This window comes from Lepidochelys olivacea (assembly GCF_965140295.1).
Source record: "Lepidochelys olivacea isolate rLepOli2 genome assembly, chromosome: 1".
Lineage (NCBI taxonomy): Eukaryota > Metazoa > Chordata > Testudines > Cheloniidae > Lepidochelys > Lepidochelys olivacea.
The window spans coordinates 79,846,006-79,868,216 of NC_140411.1; the positions used below are offsets into that span (position 1 = coordinate 79,846,006).

Consider the following 22,211-nt stretch of genomic DNA (forward strand, 5'->3'; position numbering starts at 1 on the left):
GTCCCTTCTCCGCCTGCCGGGTCCAGGAGGCAGCCTTGGGTGGGTTTGGGGGGTACTGGCTCCAGGTCCAGGGTGAGAAACAGTTCCTGGCTGTCAGGAAAACCGGTTTCTCCGCTTGCTTGCTGTGAGCTATCTACAACCTCCTCCTCCTCATCATCATCTTCTTCGTCCCCAAAACCTGCTTCCGTGTTGCCTCCATCTCCACTGAAGGAGTCAAACAACATGGCTGGGGTAGTGGTGGCTGCACCCCCTAAAATGGCATGCAGCTCATCATAGAATCGGCATGTTTGGGGCTCTGACCCAGAGCGGCTGTTTGCCCCTCTGGTTTTCTGGTAGGCTTGCCTCAGCTCCTTAAGTTTCACGCGGCACTGCTTCGGATCCCTGTTATGGCCTCTGTCCTTCATGCCCTGGGAGATTTTGACAAAGGTTTTGGCATTTCGAAAACTGGAACGGAGTTCTGATAGCATGGATTCCTGTCCCCGTACAGCAATCAGATCCCGTACCTCCCGTTCAGTCCATGCTGGAGCTCTTTTGCGATTCTGGGACTCCATCATGGTTACCTCTGCTGATGAGCTCTGCATGGTCACCTGCAGCTTGCCACGTTGGCCCAACAGGAAATGAGATTCAAAAGTTTGTGGGCCTTTTCCTGTCTACCTGGGCAGTGCATCTGAGTTGGGAGTGCTGTCCAGAGCGGTCACAATGGAGCACTCTGGGATAGCTCCCGAAGGCCAATACCGTCGACTTGTGTCCACAGTACCCCAAATTCAACCCGGCAAGGCCGATTTAAGCGCTAATCCACTTGTCAGGGGTGGAGTACGGAAATCGATTTTAAGAGCCCTTTAAGTCAAAATAAAGGGCTTCATCGTGTGGACGGGTGCAGTTTTACATCAATTTAACGCTGCTAAATTTGACCTAAAGTCCTAGTGTAGACCAGGGCTATGTGAACAGGCAAGGAGGGGCCTGGTTGACTGCTCTGCCACAAGGTGATGAGGCTCTGGGAGTTTTGCATTGACAACTCAATCCGTTTCAAAGCCTCTCACCTTCCAAGTGTTTAGAACAAACTGGCAGCCCCATCAAATGGATCTTTCTCCAGTCACAAGTGTTGTCTCTGCCCAGATCGTGGCCAGATTAATTTTCCAACAATGGGGGATTCCCCAAATAGACCGGTTTGCTCTCAGGCAGATCATAGCCCAGGGTTTCTCCTGTTGCCTTGGGCAGACAAGTTCCTGTATACATTTATCTCCAGTTCCACTCCTTCCAAGAGAGGAAGGACCATGCTCGAGTCATACTCATAGCTCCAATCTGGCCTTGACAGCATTTGGTTTTCCCCTCTGCTAATCCTCTCAAACTGAGCTCTGTAGATACTATCGTTGGAACCAGACCTGATCTCTCAGAATCACGGTCATCTCCTCTACCCGAAACTACGGGCCCTCCCCCTGACAGCCTGAATATTTCGTGGCTAACTTCTCAGGAGGAAATTTGTTCAAATGGGGTTCAAGAGATGCTTTTAATTAGGAGAAAACCTTTTATCGGGTATACTTTCCTGGTGAAATGTCAGAGGTTCTACATCTGGTCCCAGCAGAAAGACGTTTACCTGGGCTAGGGTCCAATCCCCTATGTGTTGGATTATCTGTTATATCTAAAGCAACAGGGCCTTGCTATTACTTCTGTCAAGATCCAGCTGGCAGCTAACTCAGCTTTCCACCTGCCAGTTGAAAACTGTTCCCTTTTCTCCAATCGTGTGATGATCAGATTTCTAAAGGTTTAGATCAGTTATATCTCCAAGTAGAGGATCCTATTCCCTATTGGGACTTAAACCTGGTGTTAGCAAAGCTAGCGGGTCATCCATCTGAGCTACTGGCTGCCTGGTTGTTACTCCATCTTTCCATGAAGGTGGCCTTTTAGTTACAGTCACCTCGGACAGAAGTGTGGATGAGGTACGAGCTCTAGTTTCACGACCACTATATATGGTATTCTACAAGGACAAGGTTTACCTAAGCCCTCACCCAAAGTACCTTACCAAGGTGGTGTCTTATTTTCACATTAATCAGGCTATATTTATCAACTTTCTTTTCTAAGCCTCATAATCATAGGGACGAGGAGACACTACACATGTTGAACGTTAGAATGCCTCGAGCTTTTTACCTGGACACGACCAACTGTTTAGGTCTTTCTCACAGCTTTTCCTGGCAATTGCAGACAGAATAAAGGGCCTTTAAGGCTTTTCTCAAAAGATCTTGCTGGATCTTATCTTGTATTTGTTTAAGCTATGATTTGGCGGGCGTGATGCTGCCAAATAGAGTGGTTGCACATTCAACCACATCTCAGGCAGCCTCTGTAGCCTTTCTGTCTCAAGTGCCTGTTCTGGACATTTGCAAACTGGCAACTTGGTCTTCAGTCCATAGCTTCGTGTCTCATGCCATTTCTCAGCAATCTAGAGCTAACACCATATTTGGACGTGTGGTCCTTCAGTCTTTAGCCACCTCCAGATCAAACTGCTTGTGAGTCATCTGAAGTGGAATGGATATGTGCAGCCACTTGAAGAAGAGGAAATGGTTATGAACCTGTTCAGTAACTGTTGTTCTTTGAGATGTGTTGCACATGTCCATTCTATAACCCCCCTCCTTCTTCTGTCTCCAAGGGGAATCCAAGGGGTACCGCTGAGGGAAAAACCTCCAACAACAGTACACTTAGCATGCATACACCTGAAGTGGAATGGATATGTAACACATCTCAAAGAACAACAGTTACTGAACAGGTTCATAACCATTTCCTCTTCTTCAAGTGGCTGCACATGTCCAACAGTAGTTACGGGACAGGTTAGTAACTGTTTCTTGTGACATTTTATACATTTTTATCCACTTTCCACAGTTAGGCTCCAAAGTGGGATAAATCTGTAGGCCCAATTATTACAGCAGACCCCACTTACATAATTCCTGACTTTTTTTAATCAATGAGCTACTAAAGCACACATGTTACTAACAATTAGTTTTAAGTGAGTCACTAATAACTGAGGCCAGTACTTCTGTCAAGAAAAGACTGGATGCTATTCTTAGGTAAGCTGCATAGATCACACATTTTGAAGAAAGAAACCCACAGCTGTACTTATGTTGAGTAACAGGTCCTTGGAGATTTATGGCATAGCAAATAATAATGTGATCCAGGAGGTGTAACTATTTCTCTATTAAATTCCTGTAAATTATGCTGATTTGTTTAATTTTCAGAGACCACTATAAAACAGAATATGAGAACAAATTGTGTGATGAATTGGAACAAATTAGATTGAAAACAAATCAAGAAATTGAACAGCTTCGAAGCACCTCAAAGGAGATGTATGAACGTGAAAACAGGTAGGTAAACATTATTTAAAAAAAAAATCTTTCAGGCATAACGTAATTATGGTATACATTGTCATATGTCATCTTTGTGTTTGTGTTCCTATTATTTGTGAATCATGTTGTCAGTTTTATGGTGGGAAGGGGTGGTCACAGTGCAGAAAATTAGACTTAATGTTAAGCCATTATTAAATAAACTTAGATGTTACAAGAAAGCTTTTCATACGAAATTATATCTTTACAATAAAAGTGCAGTTTTATTTTTTGCTTTCTCTTAAAATAACTGCTGACAATTCTTAGTATTGAAAATAATTAATTGTCAACAAAAGCAAAAGTTATCTTCCACGTTAGCATTAGTGGTTTGTGTTTTGTGCTGCTGTCATTTATATCATAGTGAAATTAATATGTATAAAGTACATACGTGTCAGGTAGTTTCCTATATATGATGCTTTGCAGCTGTTCTGGAGACAAGCCTTGGAATCTGAGAATAGAGAGGGGACTGTATTGAGAGGAATGAGGAACGTGGGAAATGAGTCATGAGGGGGGTTTTCTGTTTTTGTTTTTGTTTTTTTTTTACTTTTTAAAAAAAGAAAGCAAGTTTGATATAGTTTAAAACTTATGATCTAAAAAAAGTATACATCTCCAATTCATTATACTGTTATGTTTTCAGCAGAACATACTGTGATACCAATCTTGCAAAGGCTGACCTACCTGCTTTTGACATACCTTGCATGTTGGTAGTCCCATTTGAATTCAGTGGAACGTCTCATATGCTTAGTGTTAAGCACCTATCTAAGTCTTTAGGCATTTAAAGGTTGGGACCTATGACCGTAGGAATTTTGGCACTGTTTCTCTCTGCCAAAGTGATCAGCCAATAGTAAGAGGTCATAGTAATAGCAATTATTGCACAAACCTATCCAGTCTTATGTGACTATAATCGAAGATCAGGAGGACTGGTAAGTGTATTTGCAGGTATAAGGTAAGATTCTGTCCATTGCAAGTACAAATTCTTTGTAATCAGTTTCTGACACTGACACAATTACAACAGTGACCACCATAACATATATCACACTGTTGTTGTCTTTCTCAGTGTAAACAAATATATAATCAAAATTTTTTATGTATATTTTTATTTTAAATAAACATCAACTGCCATTACTGGTCCACTACCTATTAATTGGTAGTCTCTTAGAGGCCTCACCCTAGAATTGGTTCTTTGGGAGGGTACCATTTACATTGCAAAAACAGTGCACTAAATCAGTTGCTGGAATACAGCCCTGTGCCAGCCTAGGCAATGGTTTGGGCTGTTTTAACTATGTGTGTGCACACAGACTGTGTTTAGATCCAACCATCTCACTTTCTAACTGGATACAAACTCAGTTAGAAGAAGTTGTTCTAGGCATTGCAGGTGGTGACACTTGCAGTTAAAATGGACACTTTACATTATTAGGACCATTTTCAGTTACTTATAACATTGCCACGCTTGAACCATTTGGTGTGGTCTTCGGATTGAATTTTTGTTTGTTTGTTTCCAAAAACAAGATTAGGGAAAAAAATGTTGTTTTGCCCACATTATAAAAATCCTTCTTTGTTGGTTACTGTGCATTCCCACTTACGGGAAATCTACAGCCTTTAGCATTGAACTGTGGAATTATATTAAAAAAGCCCACGTTTGCCGGTGGGAGAGGAGGAAGATGCAGAAGTACCTGTCACACTAGGATGACAACATCAGTCCAGTTTATACAAAGGAGTACTCTCTCACAACCACCTCTGTTTCTTCATCATTATCACAGAGAGCTAACTGGAACTTTTTTCTTGTGTCCACTAGCTAGTTAGCCTGTCCTTTTCTTAATGTTACTATAGTTCTAGTACAGTTAAAGTAGTTGAGACCACTTGCCTTGGGTTAGTGCCAAGGCTGTGTTGGGTCCCAAACACCACAGAGGGTTCAAAACGTGTGTGACCTGTTCAGCTACTGAGACAGACACACTGGCAGAGGCTTGTGTAGTGTGACTGGGAGAAGCTCACCTAGCCCAGTGCACGATTTGCCACATCTTCACTCCTTGGACGACAAAGGACAACAGTTAAGTCTGCAGGGGCATTTGGCTTCCTTAAGCCTTCAACCAGGTTGTCCTAATGTGCCTTCCGGAGTTTTGAGGTCTGCCTCTGTGCTGACAACTTTTTTAAAGAGACCTGAGGAATTAACACTGCCACCTCAGCCTTGAAACCAGCCTGAAATCAATTAGCCTGAGACAAACATGTAGTGGGATTGTTCTGCCATTCAGCACCACAGGCTCCATCAAAATAGAGGGCTCTGGCACTGCAGTCTAGATTGGCATTGTTGTCAGCACCGAAAATTGCTCTTGTGCTGTTAGAGTTGACACTGTTTTCAGATCTCCTTGTGAACTTGTTCCAGGGAAGAGGAAGGAAAAAAGAAAGCATTCTGCTTTACAAGAGGAGACCAAGGAGAAGAAAGCTGAGGCTTTGTTCTCCTACTCCACTGACATGTCACCTCTTGAACTCCTTACCCTGTCAGTGATGCCCTTGGCATGCACCTCTCCTCGATATATGACTCTGGTGACAAATTATTTTGACACCTCACTGGTGTGCATATCTCAGACTATGTAGTCCCTCATGTTTGGGGGACCGCCATCCGTGGTTTTGGCTATGACTCTGCAGCTTGACTCAGTGCAGCAGTATTTGTCACTGATACTGATCCAGAACATGTTGGTTCTGAGGGGATCCCATGCTCCTCAAACAATGCAAGTCTTGTGGTTTGCTGCAGGTAACCTAGTGGGCTTCCTTTGCCAAAATCTCCATCTGCCTGGAAATACCTTATGTAGGAACACCGTCAACTATTATGTCCTATGTTCAGGAGTCAGTGAAGGCTTTTCCCAGTGCTGCCAAACAAACATGTCACCAGTTTTGGCTCTGTTGGTAACCTGACACCGTTGCACCTCATGGTACCACAGGCACCTCCACCAGCACCGACAGCTTTCCCAGTACTGGCCTCATGTCAGGCACTGCTGCCCTCCAGAGCCACCCATGTTTTAATCGGTGCAGAGATGACTGGCACTTCTGACACCATTTCCTCCTCAAGAAGAGTGGCACATGCATGACAACTAAGAGATGACTCCTTCAGAGGAAATGGAGTGGTCACCCATCAAGGAAAATACTGATGGAATGTTCGTTGAGGATCAAATTGGGACTTTGTTCATCTCTCCTCCTGATAAACAGGAACATGCTTCTTTGAGTGCTTGCTCATGTTGATTCCAAGTAGGTGTGTGTGCGCCGCATGCAAAGTTGCCGGAAGGTTTTTCCTTTAGCAGTAGCTGTTGGGTCAGCTCAGGCGACCCCGGAGTCATGCCTTCATGGTGCTGCATATAGGACCCTGCCAACCTGCCGCCTCTCCAATTCCTTCTTATCGCCAGTCACCGTCATTGAAGCGTTCTCTTTTTTCTCTCATTCTCGAATGATCCCCTAGTAGACTCTTAATTATTACCTGTAAATAGTTAATAGTTCTTAGTATAGTGTAGTGTAGTGTAGTTTTTTAACCCCCTTGTTCGCCTGGGTTCTCTTCCCCTTTTGCTTCCCGGAGCCAGGGCATGCCTCAGTCCCAGGGGTTTTAAGCCATGTGAGGTCTGCCAAAAGCTGATACCAAAGTTGACCCACACATATCCTGCTTTAGGTGCCTGGGGGAATCTCACCAGACTGACAAGTGCAAAATCTGCAGAGGATTCTGCCCAGGACCGAGAAGGAAAGGAACCACAGGCTGAAACTTCTGCTCATCGGGGCAGACCTGCAGCAACAATCAGAATCGATCCCCGTGGACCCGGCACTGGGTACTTTGGCATCAGTGTGTAGTGCACCAGCTTCAATGAGGGAGGTCCACAGAGGAAGGACTCAGAGGTCAGCGATCCTCGGCACTGTCACTTCCCAGCACTGAAGACTTCCTCACGTGCAGAGACCCGCCACCGCTCGCAGTCGTTGGTGCCTCGCAAAAAGCGCAGGAAGATAGAGGGCTTTCGCCTGCTCGTCTGACTGAGCATGAGCGCAACCTCTTCCATGCCTGAGGCGGTACCTTTGACTCTGGGCCCTCAGAGGTTGGGTTTCAGTTTAAGGGGGGATTTTATTTTGGGGGTGGGAGGATATGACTATAGAGTATTTTAATCTGTACATTCACAGCTTCTCTTTAGACTTTGTCCTGCTGTATTGTTCTCTGCATTTTTTGACTCTTCTTGTTGTTCTGTTGTGGACAGGTATGAGGTATAAACTCATTAATTTTATTTCCTATCAGTACTAGGGTGGATTTGAGTTAAATTGATTTAAATCATGATTTAAATCACTAATCAGGAAGATTCGATTTAATCGTGTTTCTACATAAAAGTGCATTCTTGTTGGTTGTTATAACCTTAATACATATTCTTCACAACTTAGAGAGAGATCTAAATTTCATTTTTAGAAGGTACAAACTATACGTTTTTAAGTGATTTATTTTGAAAACTTTTCAGATTAGTTTTACAGCTATATCAGAAAATGAATGATTGTTTGGTTATTTCATTTACCGAAGGTAATTGAAGCAGAGAGTTCACCTCCCAAAGACTTCATAAATATCTCCAATTCAGCACATTAATCATTACTATTTGGAGGATTTTCTTGCCATGCTGTATTAGTTGGAGAACATCACCAGACAGATATTTAAATTGTTTTATTTAATAAAAACAACAATGTTATGTATTTGGGATTTTTTTGCTTCAACAGCAAACATATAATATTTTAACAAAACAAGCATGTGAATTTTTGAATTTGGTTAGAGTGGTAGCTATGTTAGTCTGTATCAGCAAAAAAACCGAGGAGTACTTGTGCACCTTAGAAACTAACAAATTTATTTGGGCATAAGCTTTCTTGGGCTAAAACCCATTTCATCGGATGCATGCAGTGGGAAAATACAGTAGGAAGATATATATACACAGAGAACATGAAAAAATGGGTGTTGCCACACCAGCTGTAACAAGACCAATTAATTAAGGTGGGCTATTTTCAGTAGGAGAAAAAAAAAAACCTTTTGTTGTGATAATCAGGATGGCCCATTTCAAACAGTTAACAAGAAGGTGTAAGTAACAGTAGGGGGAAAAATTAGCATGGGGAAAGTTTTTACTTTGCATAATGACCCATCCACTCCCAGTCTTTATTCAAGCCTAATTTAATGGTGTCCAGTTTGCAAATTAATTCCAATTCTGCAGTCACTCGTTGGAGTTTGATTTTGAAGTTTTTTTGTTGGAGAATTGCGACTTTTTGGTATGGCAATACCCATTTTTCATGTTCTGTATCTATATATCTTCCTATTGTATTTTCCACTGCATGCATCTGATGAAGAGGGTTTTAGTCCACGAAAGCTTATGCTCAAATAAATTGGTTAGTCTCTAAGGTGCCACAAGTACTCCTCGGGTTTTTTTTGGGGGGTGGGGGGGGTTGCTGAATTTAGTTAAACATTCAAGTTTTTTAAAATCAGATTTGTTTTTGTTAAAATTGTTTTTAACTAAAATAGTTAAATGAGGTATTTTAAAAAACAAAAATTAAATCAACTAAGTCAGCCAGGTCAACATGAGAAACTTAAAATATTGGCTTCTGCAGCTAACTCAATTGTATTCACCTTCATTTTCCTGTTTGTTCATAATCTGGAAAAGAAAAACAAGCTTTCCTGCTTTTTCAGGTCCCAAACGATTTATCAATTTTGAATGAATTAGTCCAAGGGAAGAAAATATTCTTTCTACGCTGGCAGAAGAATCTACTGCTGTTAAAAGTGAAAATATCACTTCAACAGTCTCTGAATCCAAGTGCTTAAGTGACTTCCAGCAGTTCACTTCTGTGACTTTCTTTAAAACATCATCATCAAACTTGTATTTCTTGAATGGTTCTTATTGCCGAACTGGGTCTCTTTTATGGCCTCCTGCCATTATAAGTTTGCCCTTCCAGTGAGAGCATGGTATGGTAGATCTCTAATCAATGAAGGCTACACTCAGAAAGACCTCAAGACTTCTGGAATATGCTGCTCAAACAGTTTCACTTTTGTTTCTACTGCCTGTCCCTCCCTTCTCACATTTATCTCCAGACTTCTTCTCCTTATCTAGCTCTATTCCACCCCCAACAATCTTTTTGATACTTTTAGAGAGAAGTAAGGGATTGACTCTGGGTACACCAGGGGTCGGCAGCCTTTCAGAAGTGGTGTGCCGAGTCTTCATTTATTCACTCTAATTTAAGGTTTTGCGTGTCAGTAATACATTTTAACGTTTTTAGAAGGTCTCTTTCTATAAGTCTTTAATATATAACTAAACTATTGTTGTATGTAAAGTAGATAAGGTTTTAAAAATGTTTAAGAAGCTTAATTTAAAATTAAATTAAAATGCAGAGCCCCATGGACTGACGGCCAGCACCTGGGCAGTGTGAGTGCCACTGAAAATCAGCTTGTGTGCTGCCTTTGGCACGCGTGCCATAGGTTGCCTACCCCTGGTGTACACAAATTTGCAGAGGGACAATAGGGTAGAGGTCTGTTATTTCTCACCTCTATCTATTTATTTTATTTTAAAACATTTTTGCTGTTAACAAGCATGTTATCTCTGGAGACACAAATCCACAGTTGGAGAACTGCAAAACTAAGCATCAATGATGGTATCTTCTAGACTGAGCACTGAGTCCCATTGGGTAGATAGATTAATCTAAATAAGCTATACAGAAGCCTCTGGAACCCCATAAAATTGGGTCCCTAATCCATGAACTATTGGAACTCATTTATAAATCTTTTCTTAAACATTACATGAATATATTGTCTCATACTATAGAATTAGAATGTATAATCTCTATTCCATGGTGAGATATCTTTAAGCTATAATATATATTAATTAAAACTATCTTTAGGTAGGTTTTTTTCTCTCAAAAAGCATTTTATCAAAAAAAATCTGATTTAAATTAAAAAAAAATCCAATTTTTTTACTTTATTTTTTTTAAATCCTTGATTTTTATCCACCCTGATCAGTACCATGGCTGATGCCAGTAATACCAACTTTAAGATGTATGAATCTTGACACTACATATTCAGATGCTGATGACCATGTGCTATGCTTCAGGTGGTTAGGTATGGGGGGCACAGTCTGGGCTGATAGTAAGTCTACATTTGTTTGATCCTTGGGACTCTGAGAGAGGGGGAGGGTTTCTTAAAACTCCATGTGTGGGAGGAGCACTTAAGGAACTTCTGGCCTAGTCCAAAGCAGAAGATCCATCAAGATTAGTACTGAGGGACTCTTTTACTGCTCCAACATCAAAATCCCATGGTAGGAAGGTCTTTTTTCACATCTTTTTTTGCACATTATGCTAAGAAGGGTTGAAGTTCCAACTCCACTTGATTTCAAAAATCCACTTGGCTTCAAAGACCGAGGAAGCACAGCTGTGTTGGTGGTGAGCAAATCCTCTGTGTAGAAGGAAGCTGGTGACAGTGAGCTCATTGGTCCTAAGGCAGCCCATTCAAATCTATATGCTTATCTCAGTGTGTAGGAGAGCCTATGGTGTCATTGCTGTTTCAAATACTACTTAGGTTCTTTCTGTCTTTCTTTCTCAGCTGTAAACCTTTCCCTATTTATAGTGTCTCGGGCTTCAGTGTTACATCTCCTGTTTCAGTTAGTCAGCCTTCAGAACCAAGGGTTCATAGAATTGTCCCCACTTCATCTTCAGTGAAGCCTGAGTGCCACTAAAGTCTTTGTGTGTCATTCTGTCCTTCTGGTTCTAAGGAATTTGGACCTGAACAATGTCTTTTTTCTAGACATAGGATTGGTGTTTGAGCTCCTCATCTGAGGTTTATTCTATCCTTTGGGGATCTTTTGATCTGCCTTAACCTTATGATACTAGCTCCTTGTTCTCATTCTTCCATTTTGGTCTCTTGTCTTTTGGAACAGAAGTGTAAGGGGTCTAAGGGAGTTCAAAAGTGGTAACTTGGAATGGGAAGAGGAAAAGAAGGATGATTCCTGGCTGGTGGACAAGTAAGGCTCAGTACATTCCTGAGCCTATTCTAAACTACTGCAGGGACAGAAACAGACTCTGTGACAGATTGAATAAGGAGCCCAGGGATGGCTGGAACTGGCTGGGCAAGGAGTCTGAGAGTGGGGAGAGGAGTCCAGGGTAGGGTGGGGATGCTAGTCAAGTCACATAAACCAAACTTTTCACCGATGGTCACTAATTGTGTTCCTTATTTTATGGGTATGCAATCTGAGATACCTGCTTCTGATTGCCGGAACACTTATAGTAGCAACTGAAGTCAGTGGGGAGTTGTTTTTGAACACATAAAGTACTATGTAATGCTAAGTGCTCTGAAAATCAGTTCCTAGGCTACTCAAATTGGGCACCCAAAATTAATGTAGACTTTTTACCTTAATCTCTCTGTTCCCTAGGTATAAAATTGGGATGATGTCTATCACTCAATCTCATAGGCTCAGGCACCCTTAATCCTTTTCCAAACTTTGAATTCTTGACTTTGCAATCTTAACATTCTTTAACATTTTTGTGTGTCATTTCTATACATGAATGAAGATCTAATCCTGCTGTGGGAATTCAAATAATCATCATTGTATAGGATTAGGCTCTAAATGTGAATTATATAAAGAACATTGACATTATGTACAAAGTAATATTGCTAGGTCTTAAAAGTGGAGATCTGCTGTGTTCAATTCAGGTTTTAGGGCTGGATTTTCTTAAATCAAATCTGTCTGTTTCCTATACAAATCTTGGAGCATGTCAGACAAATTTTGTGTTCTGTTGGCCCAAAAGTGAGCTATGCTGGGTTGTCTTAATTCTCAAAATTTGTAACTCAGAAAACTAGTTTTGTAAAATTTCTAAAGCATCTGAAAGGGTTATTTTTAATTGACCAGCATAAAAGCAAAAAAGATTATATGGAATAATATAATTGCAGAAAAGAGTCTCATACATCTTTGTTTTTCAAAGAGGTAGTAAATGCGTTTTGAGAAATGGGGATATATAATCAGTGGCAATGATGTAGACTTGAGACCAGTAAGTCACAATTGGTAAAAATGTATATGAAATCGGGGATGGGAAAATTATTGTAAAATAAGACTTTTGTGTAAAAAAACAAATAGTCAACTATTAAGTATGAGAAGCTATTCACAAAATAAGTTAGCACTCCCATACAGCTCTTGTGAGCCAGTCCAAAATGACTAAAAAAGAGATTTAGATATAAATTAATATTGTTTGTTTATTAAAATTCTTGTTCATATATACCATGCTTATATATGTATCGCATGCTTGCTGACAGAATAATTTTATTTTTTACTTCAGAAATTTGAGAGAAGCAAGAGATAATGCTGTGGCTGAAAAAGAAAGAGCAGTTGTGGCTGAAAAAGATGCTTTAGGAAAATATGAGCATCTCTTAGAACAGTAAGTATATTTTAAAATGCATATACACAAATTGAACTAAAGAGATACTAGTATATTTATGTCATTAAATTTGATAATTTTTTCTGTACTTAAAGAGAATACTGCATACAATTCTTGTCAACCATGTTCAAGAAAGATGAATTAAAACTGGATGAAGTGCAGAGAAGGGCTACTAAAATGGGCAGAGGAATGGAGAGCCTATTTTACAAGACACTAAAAGAACTTGGCTTGTGTTGCCTAGCTAAATGAAGGGCTGAGAGGGGATATGATTACTCTCTATAAATACCGCAGGGTAGTAAAACAACAGGGAAGGAGAAAAGCTATTTAAGCTAAAGGATAATGTTGACAATAAGAACAAAGGGTATACACTGCACATGAATAAATTTTAGGCTGGAAATTAGAATGATGTTTCTAACTATCAGAGGACTGAGTCTCAGAAACTGCCTTTCAATAGGAATAGTGGAAGCAAACTACTTACCAGTTTTAAAGTGGATCTTGATAAATTTATGAACATGATTATATGACATGATTTCCTGTGATAGCAGGGAATTAGACTCACTGACTGAAGAGGTTCATGTCATTTCTGTTCTGTGTTTTCATCATTTCTCTAAGTGGACAAGATTAGTTTTTAACAAAATGCATTTTCACCCATGAGCAACCAGTGGAATTCCAGAATGCCTGAGCAGCAATCCAGATTGTCTCAAGATTCTTCTGTTCTTCAAGTGATGTCCCTGTGGGTGCTCCACTTTAGGTGTTGATGCACCCCTGCGCCCATAACCGGAGATTTAAGGAATCAGTGTCCAGTTGGGTCACACATGCATGGTCCCCGTTTCGCACCGCTTCAGGCGGTTAACAGGTGTGCAAGCAACCCCTCCTCAGCTGCTTCTCTACTGCTTTTGGCTCGAGTCAGAGCACTTAGCAGTGCCTCGCAGCTTAGCAAGAACTAAGCTTTCCCTTAGTTTTTAGTTTTCAGTTAGAATAGTTAGCCTTCCTATTTGATCCCCATCTTTTGCTTTTTCCAAAAAAAAAAAAAAAAAAAGTTACTTAAATTTTTCCTCAAAGGGCATGTAGGTTTCCGTTTCTATGTGGTTATTGTACTTCCCCTGCCCTTTGTTTTTTTACAGGGAGAGTACGCTCCTTGAGGGGCATGACTGTTTCTCCAGGGTTCAAACACTGCACTATCTGCAGGTTTTCTGTACCTCTTTCTGACGGACACTCTGTGTGCCCGGTGTCTCGACGAGACACATGCACTGCAGACGTGTTCGCACTGTCACAATCTGAAAGCTTGCACCAGAAAGGCAAGAGATCTCCAACTGAAACTAGTACTCATGGAGAGATCTCTCCACCTGGCATCTAACATTAGGTACACACCTTACCAGGCCAGAAACTGCCATCGGCAGCCTCTGATAAGGGCCCTTCCTCCATGGCACGGGCTCCTGATCAACCCGCCAAGAAGGCGGCAAAAAAACGGGATACCATGTTCCCAACTTTGGAGTTGGCCAACAAAAGGCTCTCCACTCACACTCCGCAAACACTCCTGGTACTGACCACACCGGCCATGTCAGCAGCTGAAACAGAGGGTCCCTCTGGCACCATCGGTACCAAGAAACCAAAAACTCCCACGCAGCCGAGCTTGGTCACAAGCACCAAGGGGAAAATGAAACCCCATTCCATGGTACCATCAGACAGGAACAAGCAATTGGTACCAAGCATCTCAATAACTCGCATGCTAATGCTGCCACCTAGTGCAACCATTACGCACACGTCAGTCACACACCGGTGCCGACAAGCAGTTTCCAACATGCGGACCCGTTTCCTACAACACCAACGGTACTGATACCGGATGAGTCGCAGCAATTCCTCCACCACAAATATATCTCTGTTTAATCAGTACCGGAGTCTCCCATCTTCAGCACCAATGGTACCTCAGTACCCACAGCGCTTCGTCAGCCCAGTTCTCCACCTCTGTCCGCTCCACAATTCTCCAGTGAGGATGGAGATGAGAATGCTGGGCGCTCTCTGCCACATTCCTCCCCTGTGGCTGCTCCTACAATGCACACCCCTCCATGCACGGGCTACCTGACAAAACTTCCAAACCATAGTGGATGCCCACTATGCCCTTCCAACCACAATGGTCTTTTTGGAATCTATGGGCTACATACCAACAACGACAACCGGGCATACCTGTCAGCCTTCCCACAGCTGACACACTTCAAGCACCTTTATTGATCCCACCTGGCACCTCTGAACAGGGGGCTCAGGAGGAGGAGGAGGAATTCTCTGATCAAGACAATCCACCGGAAGTCCACTTCTCCTTATCCTCACCGGACGACACTATTATGCCCCCACCTACCACTGCAGGTGGTGATTTGTAGATGTCTTGACATTGTTTAGGGAGAGCTGCCACTTCACTGGACATCTCCTCAGAAGAGGTCAGGAATCATGCACAAGCACCCATCAACCTCATCTAAAATCATCCTTCCCATGAATGATGCGATTATGGATCCTGTGAAGTTGCTCTGGCAAACCCTTGCAACGATTCCACCTACCTATAAGAGGTCTGATTAAAAAATACCATGTGCCTGCAAAGGGCTCTGAATTCCTTTTTTCGCATCCAACATGGAATTCATTGGTGATTGATGCTTTCAATGAACGGGGTAGGCAACAATATTACAGAAACACTCCATATGACAAAGACTGGAAATGCCTTGACCTTTTCGGTTGCAAAGCCTATTCTGCTGAGACCTTACAAATGAGAATTGCCAACTACGAGGTCTTATTAGCAAAGCATGACCACAATAACTATGCAAGTCTCTCTGAATTACTGCCTTTATTCCAGTGACAAAGAAGAACAATACAAATCACTCATCACAGAAGGTCAACTCATAGCCAGAACAGCATTACAAGCTGCTCTGGATTCAGCATATTCAGCTGCGAGATCCATAGCAACCACAATTGTTATGAGACGAGCCTCCTGGCTCCATCTATCTGGATTCCCAAAGCCGGTATGGTTGACTGTGGAGGACTTACCATTCGAAGGATCTGAACTTTTCGTGGAGAAAACAGATGAGTCATTTCACACTCTTAAGGACTCGAGGGTGATATTGCGATCTCTGGGCATCCACATCCCTAAGATCAAAAAGCAACAGGGCAGTGATCAACCCCCTCAACGATTCTGACCCCCTCCATATGCACAATGCAGTAGATACTACAAACATCAGGGTCGGAAGTAGAATACCTCAAGGTGACAGCAATCTGGTCCCTCAAATACTACTTCTCAGCCATCAACTTCCAGACAACAAATTTGAAGCCTTGGTCGAGGGCCTGAGAACCCCATCTCTTTCAATGCTGGAATCATCTACAACTATCAAGACCTTTGGAGATCACCTGACCTCATTTTACCCAATTTGGCACAGTATTACAACAGACAGATGGGTATTAGAAATTATCAAAACTGGTTACTCCATTTACCATACCTCCAAACCCCCTATTAATCCCCCCCCCCTTCCCTATCTCTCTTCAAGGACCCCCTCTCACGAGTATCTACTGCAGTGGTGGCCAGCCTACAGCTCCCACTGGCTGGGAAAGGTGAACCGCGGTCGCCGGGAGCTGCGAGCCATGCCTCTGGATGGTCAATGTAAACAAACTGTCTCGTGGCCTGCCAGTGGATTACCCCAGTGGGCCACAGGTTGCCCACCACTGGTCTACTGCAAGAAGAGGTAACCCACCTCATGACTCTAGGAGAAGTAGAAGCTGTACCATCCGAGTACAGTGGTAAGGGGGTCTATTCCCACTAATTTCTGTCACAGAAAAAAACAGGAGGTTGGAGGCCTATCCTCTACCTATCGTGACTCAACAAATTTGTGAAAACACAGCAATTCAAAATGGTCACACTAAGCACCATAATCCCTGCAGTAGAAAGAGGGGACTGGTTCTCAGCCCTCGACCTCCAGGATGCATATTTTCATATATCCATCCATTCATCCCTCACATTGAAAATTCCTATGATTTGCACTAGGACATGACCATTTCCAATATGAAGTGCTACCTTTTGGCCTTTCCACTGCGGCTCGGGTATTTCTCAAAGGTACTATCCGTAGTAGCTGCATATCTACGTAGAGAGGGAATCATGATTTTCCCTACCTGGTCAACTGTCTGTTGAAAGCACCAACAAGTCAGGCAGTCATAAAGTCCATCGAACACACAATAGCTCTGTTTACCAGATTAACATTCAAATAAACATTCAAAAATCAACTCTAACACCAGTTCAACACCTGGAATTTATTGGAGTGGACCTCACCTCCCTCGAGGCAACAGCCTCCCTACCGACAAAACAATTTCTGATTCTAACAAATTTGATCTCCACAGCACAAAATAGCCCGCAAGTGTCTGCCAGAACTTGCGTACAAATTCTAGGCCACATGGCCACCACGACCTTCGTTGTCCGACATGCAAGATTACATATGCAGTGCCTCCAAGCCTGGCTCCAAACAAATTATGTCCCACACAAGCACAGTATAAAGAAGTGCCTCACTATGTCAAAGACAGTCAGAGATTCTCTTTTGTGGTGGACCAACCTGGACAATGTCTACTGGTGGGGTGCCCTTCCCAGAGAACCTATTGTTGATCACCATCACTACGGATGCGTCCCTTCTGGGGTGGGGAGCACATCTGCAACCACACTCTGTATCGGCCGATGCTCCGTGACAGAGTCCCATCTTCACATAAACCTATTAGAACTGCGAGTGGTTTGGAACACTTGTTCCCACTTCCTACCGTTAATCAGAGACAGGATGGTACAGATTCTCACGGACAATGTAACTTTTATGTTCTACATAAACAGACAAGGGGGAGTGTGATCACACTCCCTCTGTGTGGAAGCCATGCACCTTTGGCAATGGTGCACAATGTCCAAATTACAGCATCACACCTACCTGGCTGCCTGAATACTATGGCAGATACCCTAAGCAGGAAGTTTTATCAGGACCACGAGTAGGAGCTGAACACACCAGTAATACTAGACATTTTCTGGATGTGGGGGTTTCCAATGATGGATCGTTTTACAACTGCACAAAACACCAAATACCCCCAGTTCTGCTCCAGAGCGGGACTCGGTCCACACTCTCTGGGTGACACCTTCCTCATCAAGTTGAACGCTCCCCTACTAAACGCCTTGTCTCCCATCTCCTTTCCTAGCCCGCGTGCTTCATAAGATCAAACGAGACAGACCCAGAGTGATCCTAAAAGCCCCCGAATGGTCACAACAAACATGGTACCCTTACCTTCTGCACATGGTGGTCTGCACACCACACACACTGTCACTTCTACCTCAGCTGCAGGTTGTGTCATCCATCTGGATCCCCAATGACTCCATCTCTAAGCTTGGTTACTGCAGGGTTCTCAGACTCTGAAATGACATATTCCACAGATGTACAAAACATCTTGTTAAACAGTCATAGGACAACTACCCGACTCACATACATACATAAGTGGAGGCCATTCGACTCATGGTGCCAACAAACAGACGGCACTTCTCTCAGCCCCTTTACCTCTCATTCTGAACTACTTGCTGGAACTCAAATGGGCATCTCCATGAGTTACATATGTGTGCATCTATCAGCGATCTTGGCATTCCGTCATAAAGTAGATGGATTCTGTACCTTTTCACATCCACTCCCTAAACGTTTTCTTAAGGGCCTCTGCAGAAGTTCGGAATCCCACCCCACCATGGGACCTCGACTTAATCCTCCATGCCCTCATCGGCCCTCCCTTTGGTCCCAGGGCTACAAGCTCCTTGTTCCAACTTTCTATGAAGGTTGCATTCCTAGTGGCCATTACATCTGCCAGAAGGGTGGGAGAACTTATACAGAACCCACCTTAGACAGTCTTTTTCAAAGATAAAGTATCCCTCAGACCACAGCACAAGTTCCTACCTAAAGTTGTCTCATCCTTTCATCTCAATCAATATATTTGCTGACATTTTTTCCTAAACCGCATGCGGACAAACAGTCTAGATTACATCCCCTAGATGTCCGCAGGGCTATAGCCTTCTACATTAATTGAACAAAATATTTTCTCAAGTCTCCAAAACTGTTTGTTTCAATCACCGAATGATCAAAAGGTAATGCCATTTCCAAAGAATGTGTTTCTAATGGATATCAGACTGCATAAAACTGTGTTACCTCCAGCATGAACGAGAACCCCCTACACTGTAGGGCCTTCAGGGATCTGCACTCGTTCTACCATAGGCCTATCAGCATCCATACCGTTTCTTAATAATGTTCCCATCACGGAAATCTGTAGGGCCGCAACCTGGGCTTCTCCACACACATATGCCCAGCATTACACTTTGCAACAACATGCATCTTCCAGTATTCTGTTCGGACATACCGTACTTTCATCTGCTACGTCTTCAACTCCGAAGCTCCCTCCTTTCACTGGAGAGCACTGCTCTGAAGTGGAGCACCCACAGGGACATCGCTCAGAGAAGAGAACGTTACTCACCTTGTGTAGTAAAGGAGGTTCTTCGAGATGTGTGTCCCTGTGGGTGCTCCACGACCCTCCCTCCTCTCCTCTGCTTCGGAATTTTATTACTTTTCTACCGCAGAGTAAAGTAACAGGGGGGTTGGTCACATAGCACCAGTTAACCGCCTGAAGCAGCGTGAGATGGGGACCGTGCATGTGCAGCCGGGCAACTACTACCTTAAATCCAGCTGTGGGCACGGGGGCTCACTGATACCTAAAGTGAAGCCCCCACAGGGACACACATCTTGAAGAACCTCCGTTACTGCATGAGGTGAGCAACGTTCTCATCTTCCCTTGTCTTGCCTTGTCTCTCAAAGAGTAGATTGTGTGAATATTTTTCTCACTGTTGTTTCAAGAATGTCATAGTTTTTTTTATCTGTTAGGCTTGTCACCTAAGGGCACAGTATTTAAAATAACTAGCGGCCAAAACAAGTGCTCCTCTTGTGGTGAAGTTGTGCAACTCACACTGGCGGGATAGCTTCATATGATGTGAAGAACCTCTTTCATCAGACTCTGAGCTCTCTGATTCTCTATTACTCCTGCGGGATTCTGTGTGACTGTGCGCCTGCAGAAAATACCACTCCCTTATCTCCTGCAGAATTCCTGTGCTTCCCTGCTGAAAATGGCAGGGAAGCCATGTCAGGGTGTGTGTGGGAAGAGAGGACACGACCATGGGTGCAGTTTTTTGCGGGGATTGCTCCCCTTCAAACAGAGGTGAGACATCGGCGGATGGGGGGACACAGGATTACGTGCCTCTGCCTCCCCTCATTTCTTCAAGCGTAGAGCTGCCCAGCTGTTTCGGCTCCACTGACTCAGCAGCTGAATGTCGCCTCCTGGGTCCTCGTGACAGTTGTGCTCCCCTTCTGTGTGCGGGAGCCTTCCTGTTTTCTGTGGAATAGTGAGTTCCTGCAGTGGGGCTGGGTAAGGACGGGTGGGGAAGTGAGGGACGGGAGGGAGATGGGGTGGAGGGAAGAGGCAGTGGGGAAGGAAGGGGATGGAATAGGGAGGGGTGGGGGGAATGTGGGAGTGAGGGGACGGGGGTAGAGAAGAAAAGGGGATAGGGGAATCGCGAGCCCGGCATTTGGCGCGCCCTCGGCAGCAGCTGGGAATCCCCCGTTAAGCAGGCCCATTGAACTCTGAACCCTCTTAGCCCTACACCTGCACTCCTCCAACTGACCTCACACACCTGGACCCCCACCCCACTGATCCCCAGCCAGCTGCAGCTGGACCCCCACCCCATCAAGCCCCACTCCCATGGCACCCAGACCCCCACCTGGTGAATCCCAACCACCTTCTCCTGGATTGCCTGCAGAGTCCCATTGCCGCTGCACCTGGAACCCCCCAATAAGTCCTTGTGCATCCAGATCTCCCACTGAGCCACCTGCACCCAGATTATCCCACACAGAAACCTCTTGCCCCACACCTGGATCCCCCCACAGTAAGCACCTCCACACTTGGATCCTGCTGGGCGGAGCCTGCCCTCCCACACCTGGTGCAGAGGGCCAGGTCACCAAGGTGTTTCTGGGGCAGGTCCAGCCCTTGCACTGTGTCAGGGTCAGGTGCAGCCTCACTGCCGAGTCCCTGTACTGGGGGAGATGGGGTCTTCAGGGTAACCTCCCATCTCAATGCAGCCAGCTCCCCACTGCCATGCTGGAGCCACATTTGTTATTGACAAATAAAAGTTGCAGAATTTTAAAATACTGTGCGCATAATTTGAAATTTTTTGGTGCATAATTTAAATTTTTTTGCACATAATTCACTCAGGAGTACTCTGTGGACCAGTGCTGTGATTCATTAGTTCAGAATAGGAAGTATTTTTATAATGTTTTCAACTAACAATTTAGCTATAATTTGTATGGAGCATAATAGTAATTGAATATTATACTTACCTTTGTGGTAGACCATTTGTTCCTTTCCTGCTGCCTCCACCAGTTTTCTCACTTCCATATGTCCCAAATGGTGGTGGAGAACAGCTGTAATACTTCCCCATGCCAATTTATTAATATATTTTAGTGTGGGGAGGAGTTGTGAATAATTCTCTGTACTGCTTCACAATAGCTCCAGTGTCCTGCTCTGCAGCACCTTGGTTATTTAAATGCTTAGTTCTCGTAAATGACGACTAGTAGTCATGCTAATTATATGCTGATTTTGAGCTATAGATAATATCCAAATAAGGATTTGAATGAGGCTACTACATTCATTTCATTTATGACTTAATCCATGTTTAAACCCAGGTGTTTAGGAACTGAAAGGCTAATGCATTAACCAATCGTGCCACCTCGCTGTCTACTTGGAATGAACATTTAAGTGACATTTTGCTTGAACTTGGTTTCAAAGGTGAGCTGTAAATAGGAATTGTTAAGATTTTGTTAACTTAAGCAATATGTGCTTCACACCTAATAACCAAGATACTGCTATTAGGGCATTTAGCACATTGCCCAAACCTGTAAACACTCTTTATTATTCAGTCCTGTGTATTTTGTCCCCTGTGGGACTCCTAGCCCTCACTGCAATATGACATTCCAGCATGCACTATGCTGTAAATGAATTCATATAAAACGTGGAACCCTGCTGGAAAATATATTCATCACATAAAGAATGAGATAAGTGCCATTTTTTCTCTTTTTACTGTATAGAATTTTTGTTTTAACAAAACGCTATCTTATATTTTGGGCATATAATTTTTTTTCTTTTTTAAAAACTTCAAAACCATGCAACAGCCTTCTTTAAAAAAAAGCACAGTTTCTTGACCTCTTGAATGCTGGTTTCCTGGTCCACTGGGGTGGTCTGATTGTTGTGATTTCAATGGCATTATTTATTAGGGCTGTCAATAAATCTCAATTAACTAATGTGATTAACTCAAAAAAATTAATCACGATTAAAAAAATTCATTGCGATTAATCACAGTTTTAATCA

The 22,211-nt window shown here is 43.2% G+C and overlaps 1 protein-coding gene across 4 annotated transcripts in view; it reads left to right on the plus strand.

The window, feature by feature from the left end:
- The window catches only part of PIBF1 (progesterone immunomodulatory binding factor 1), a 169,694-nt gene that overhangs the window by 36,264 nt on the left and 111,219 nt on the right, over positions 1-22,211 (plus strand). For all 4 annotated transcript variants that reach the window (XM_084645951.1, XM_084645949.1, XM_084645950.1 and 1 more), the window contains 2 exons: positions 3,225-3,350; positions 12,672-12,770. In XM_084645951.1, the coding sequence (XP_084502077.1) occupies positions 3,225-3,350; positions 12,672-12,770 (225 nt within the window). The remainder of the gene's footprint in view (positions 1-3,224; positions 3,351-12,671; positions 12,771-22,211) is intronic.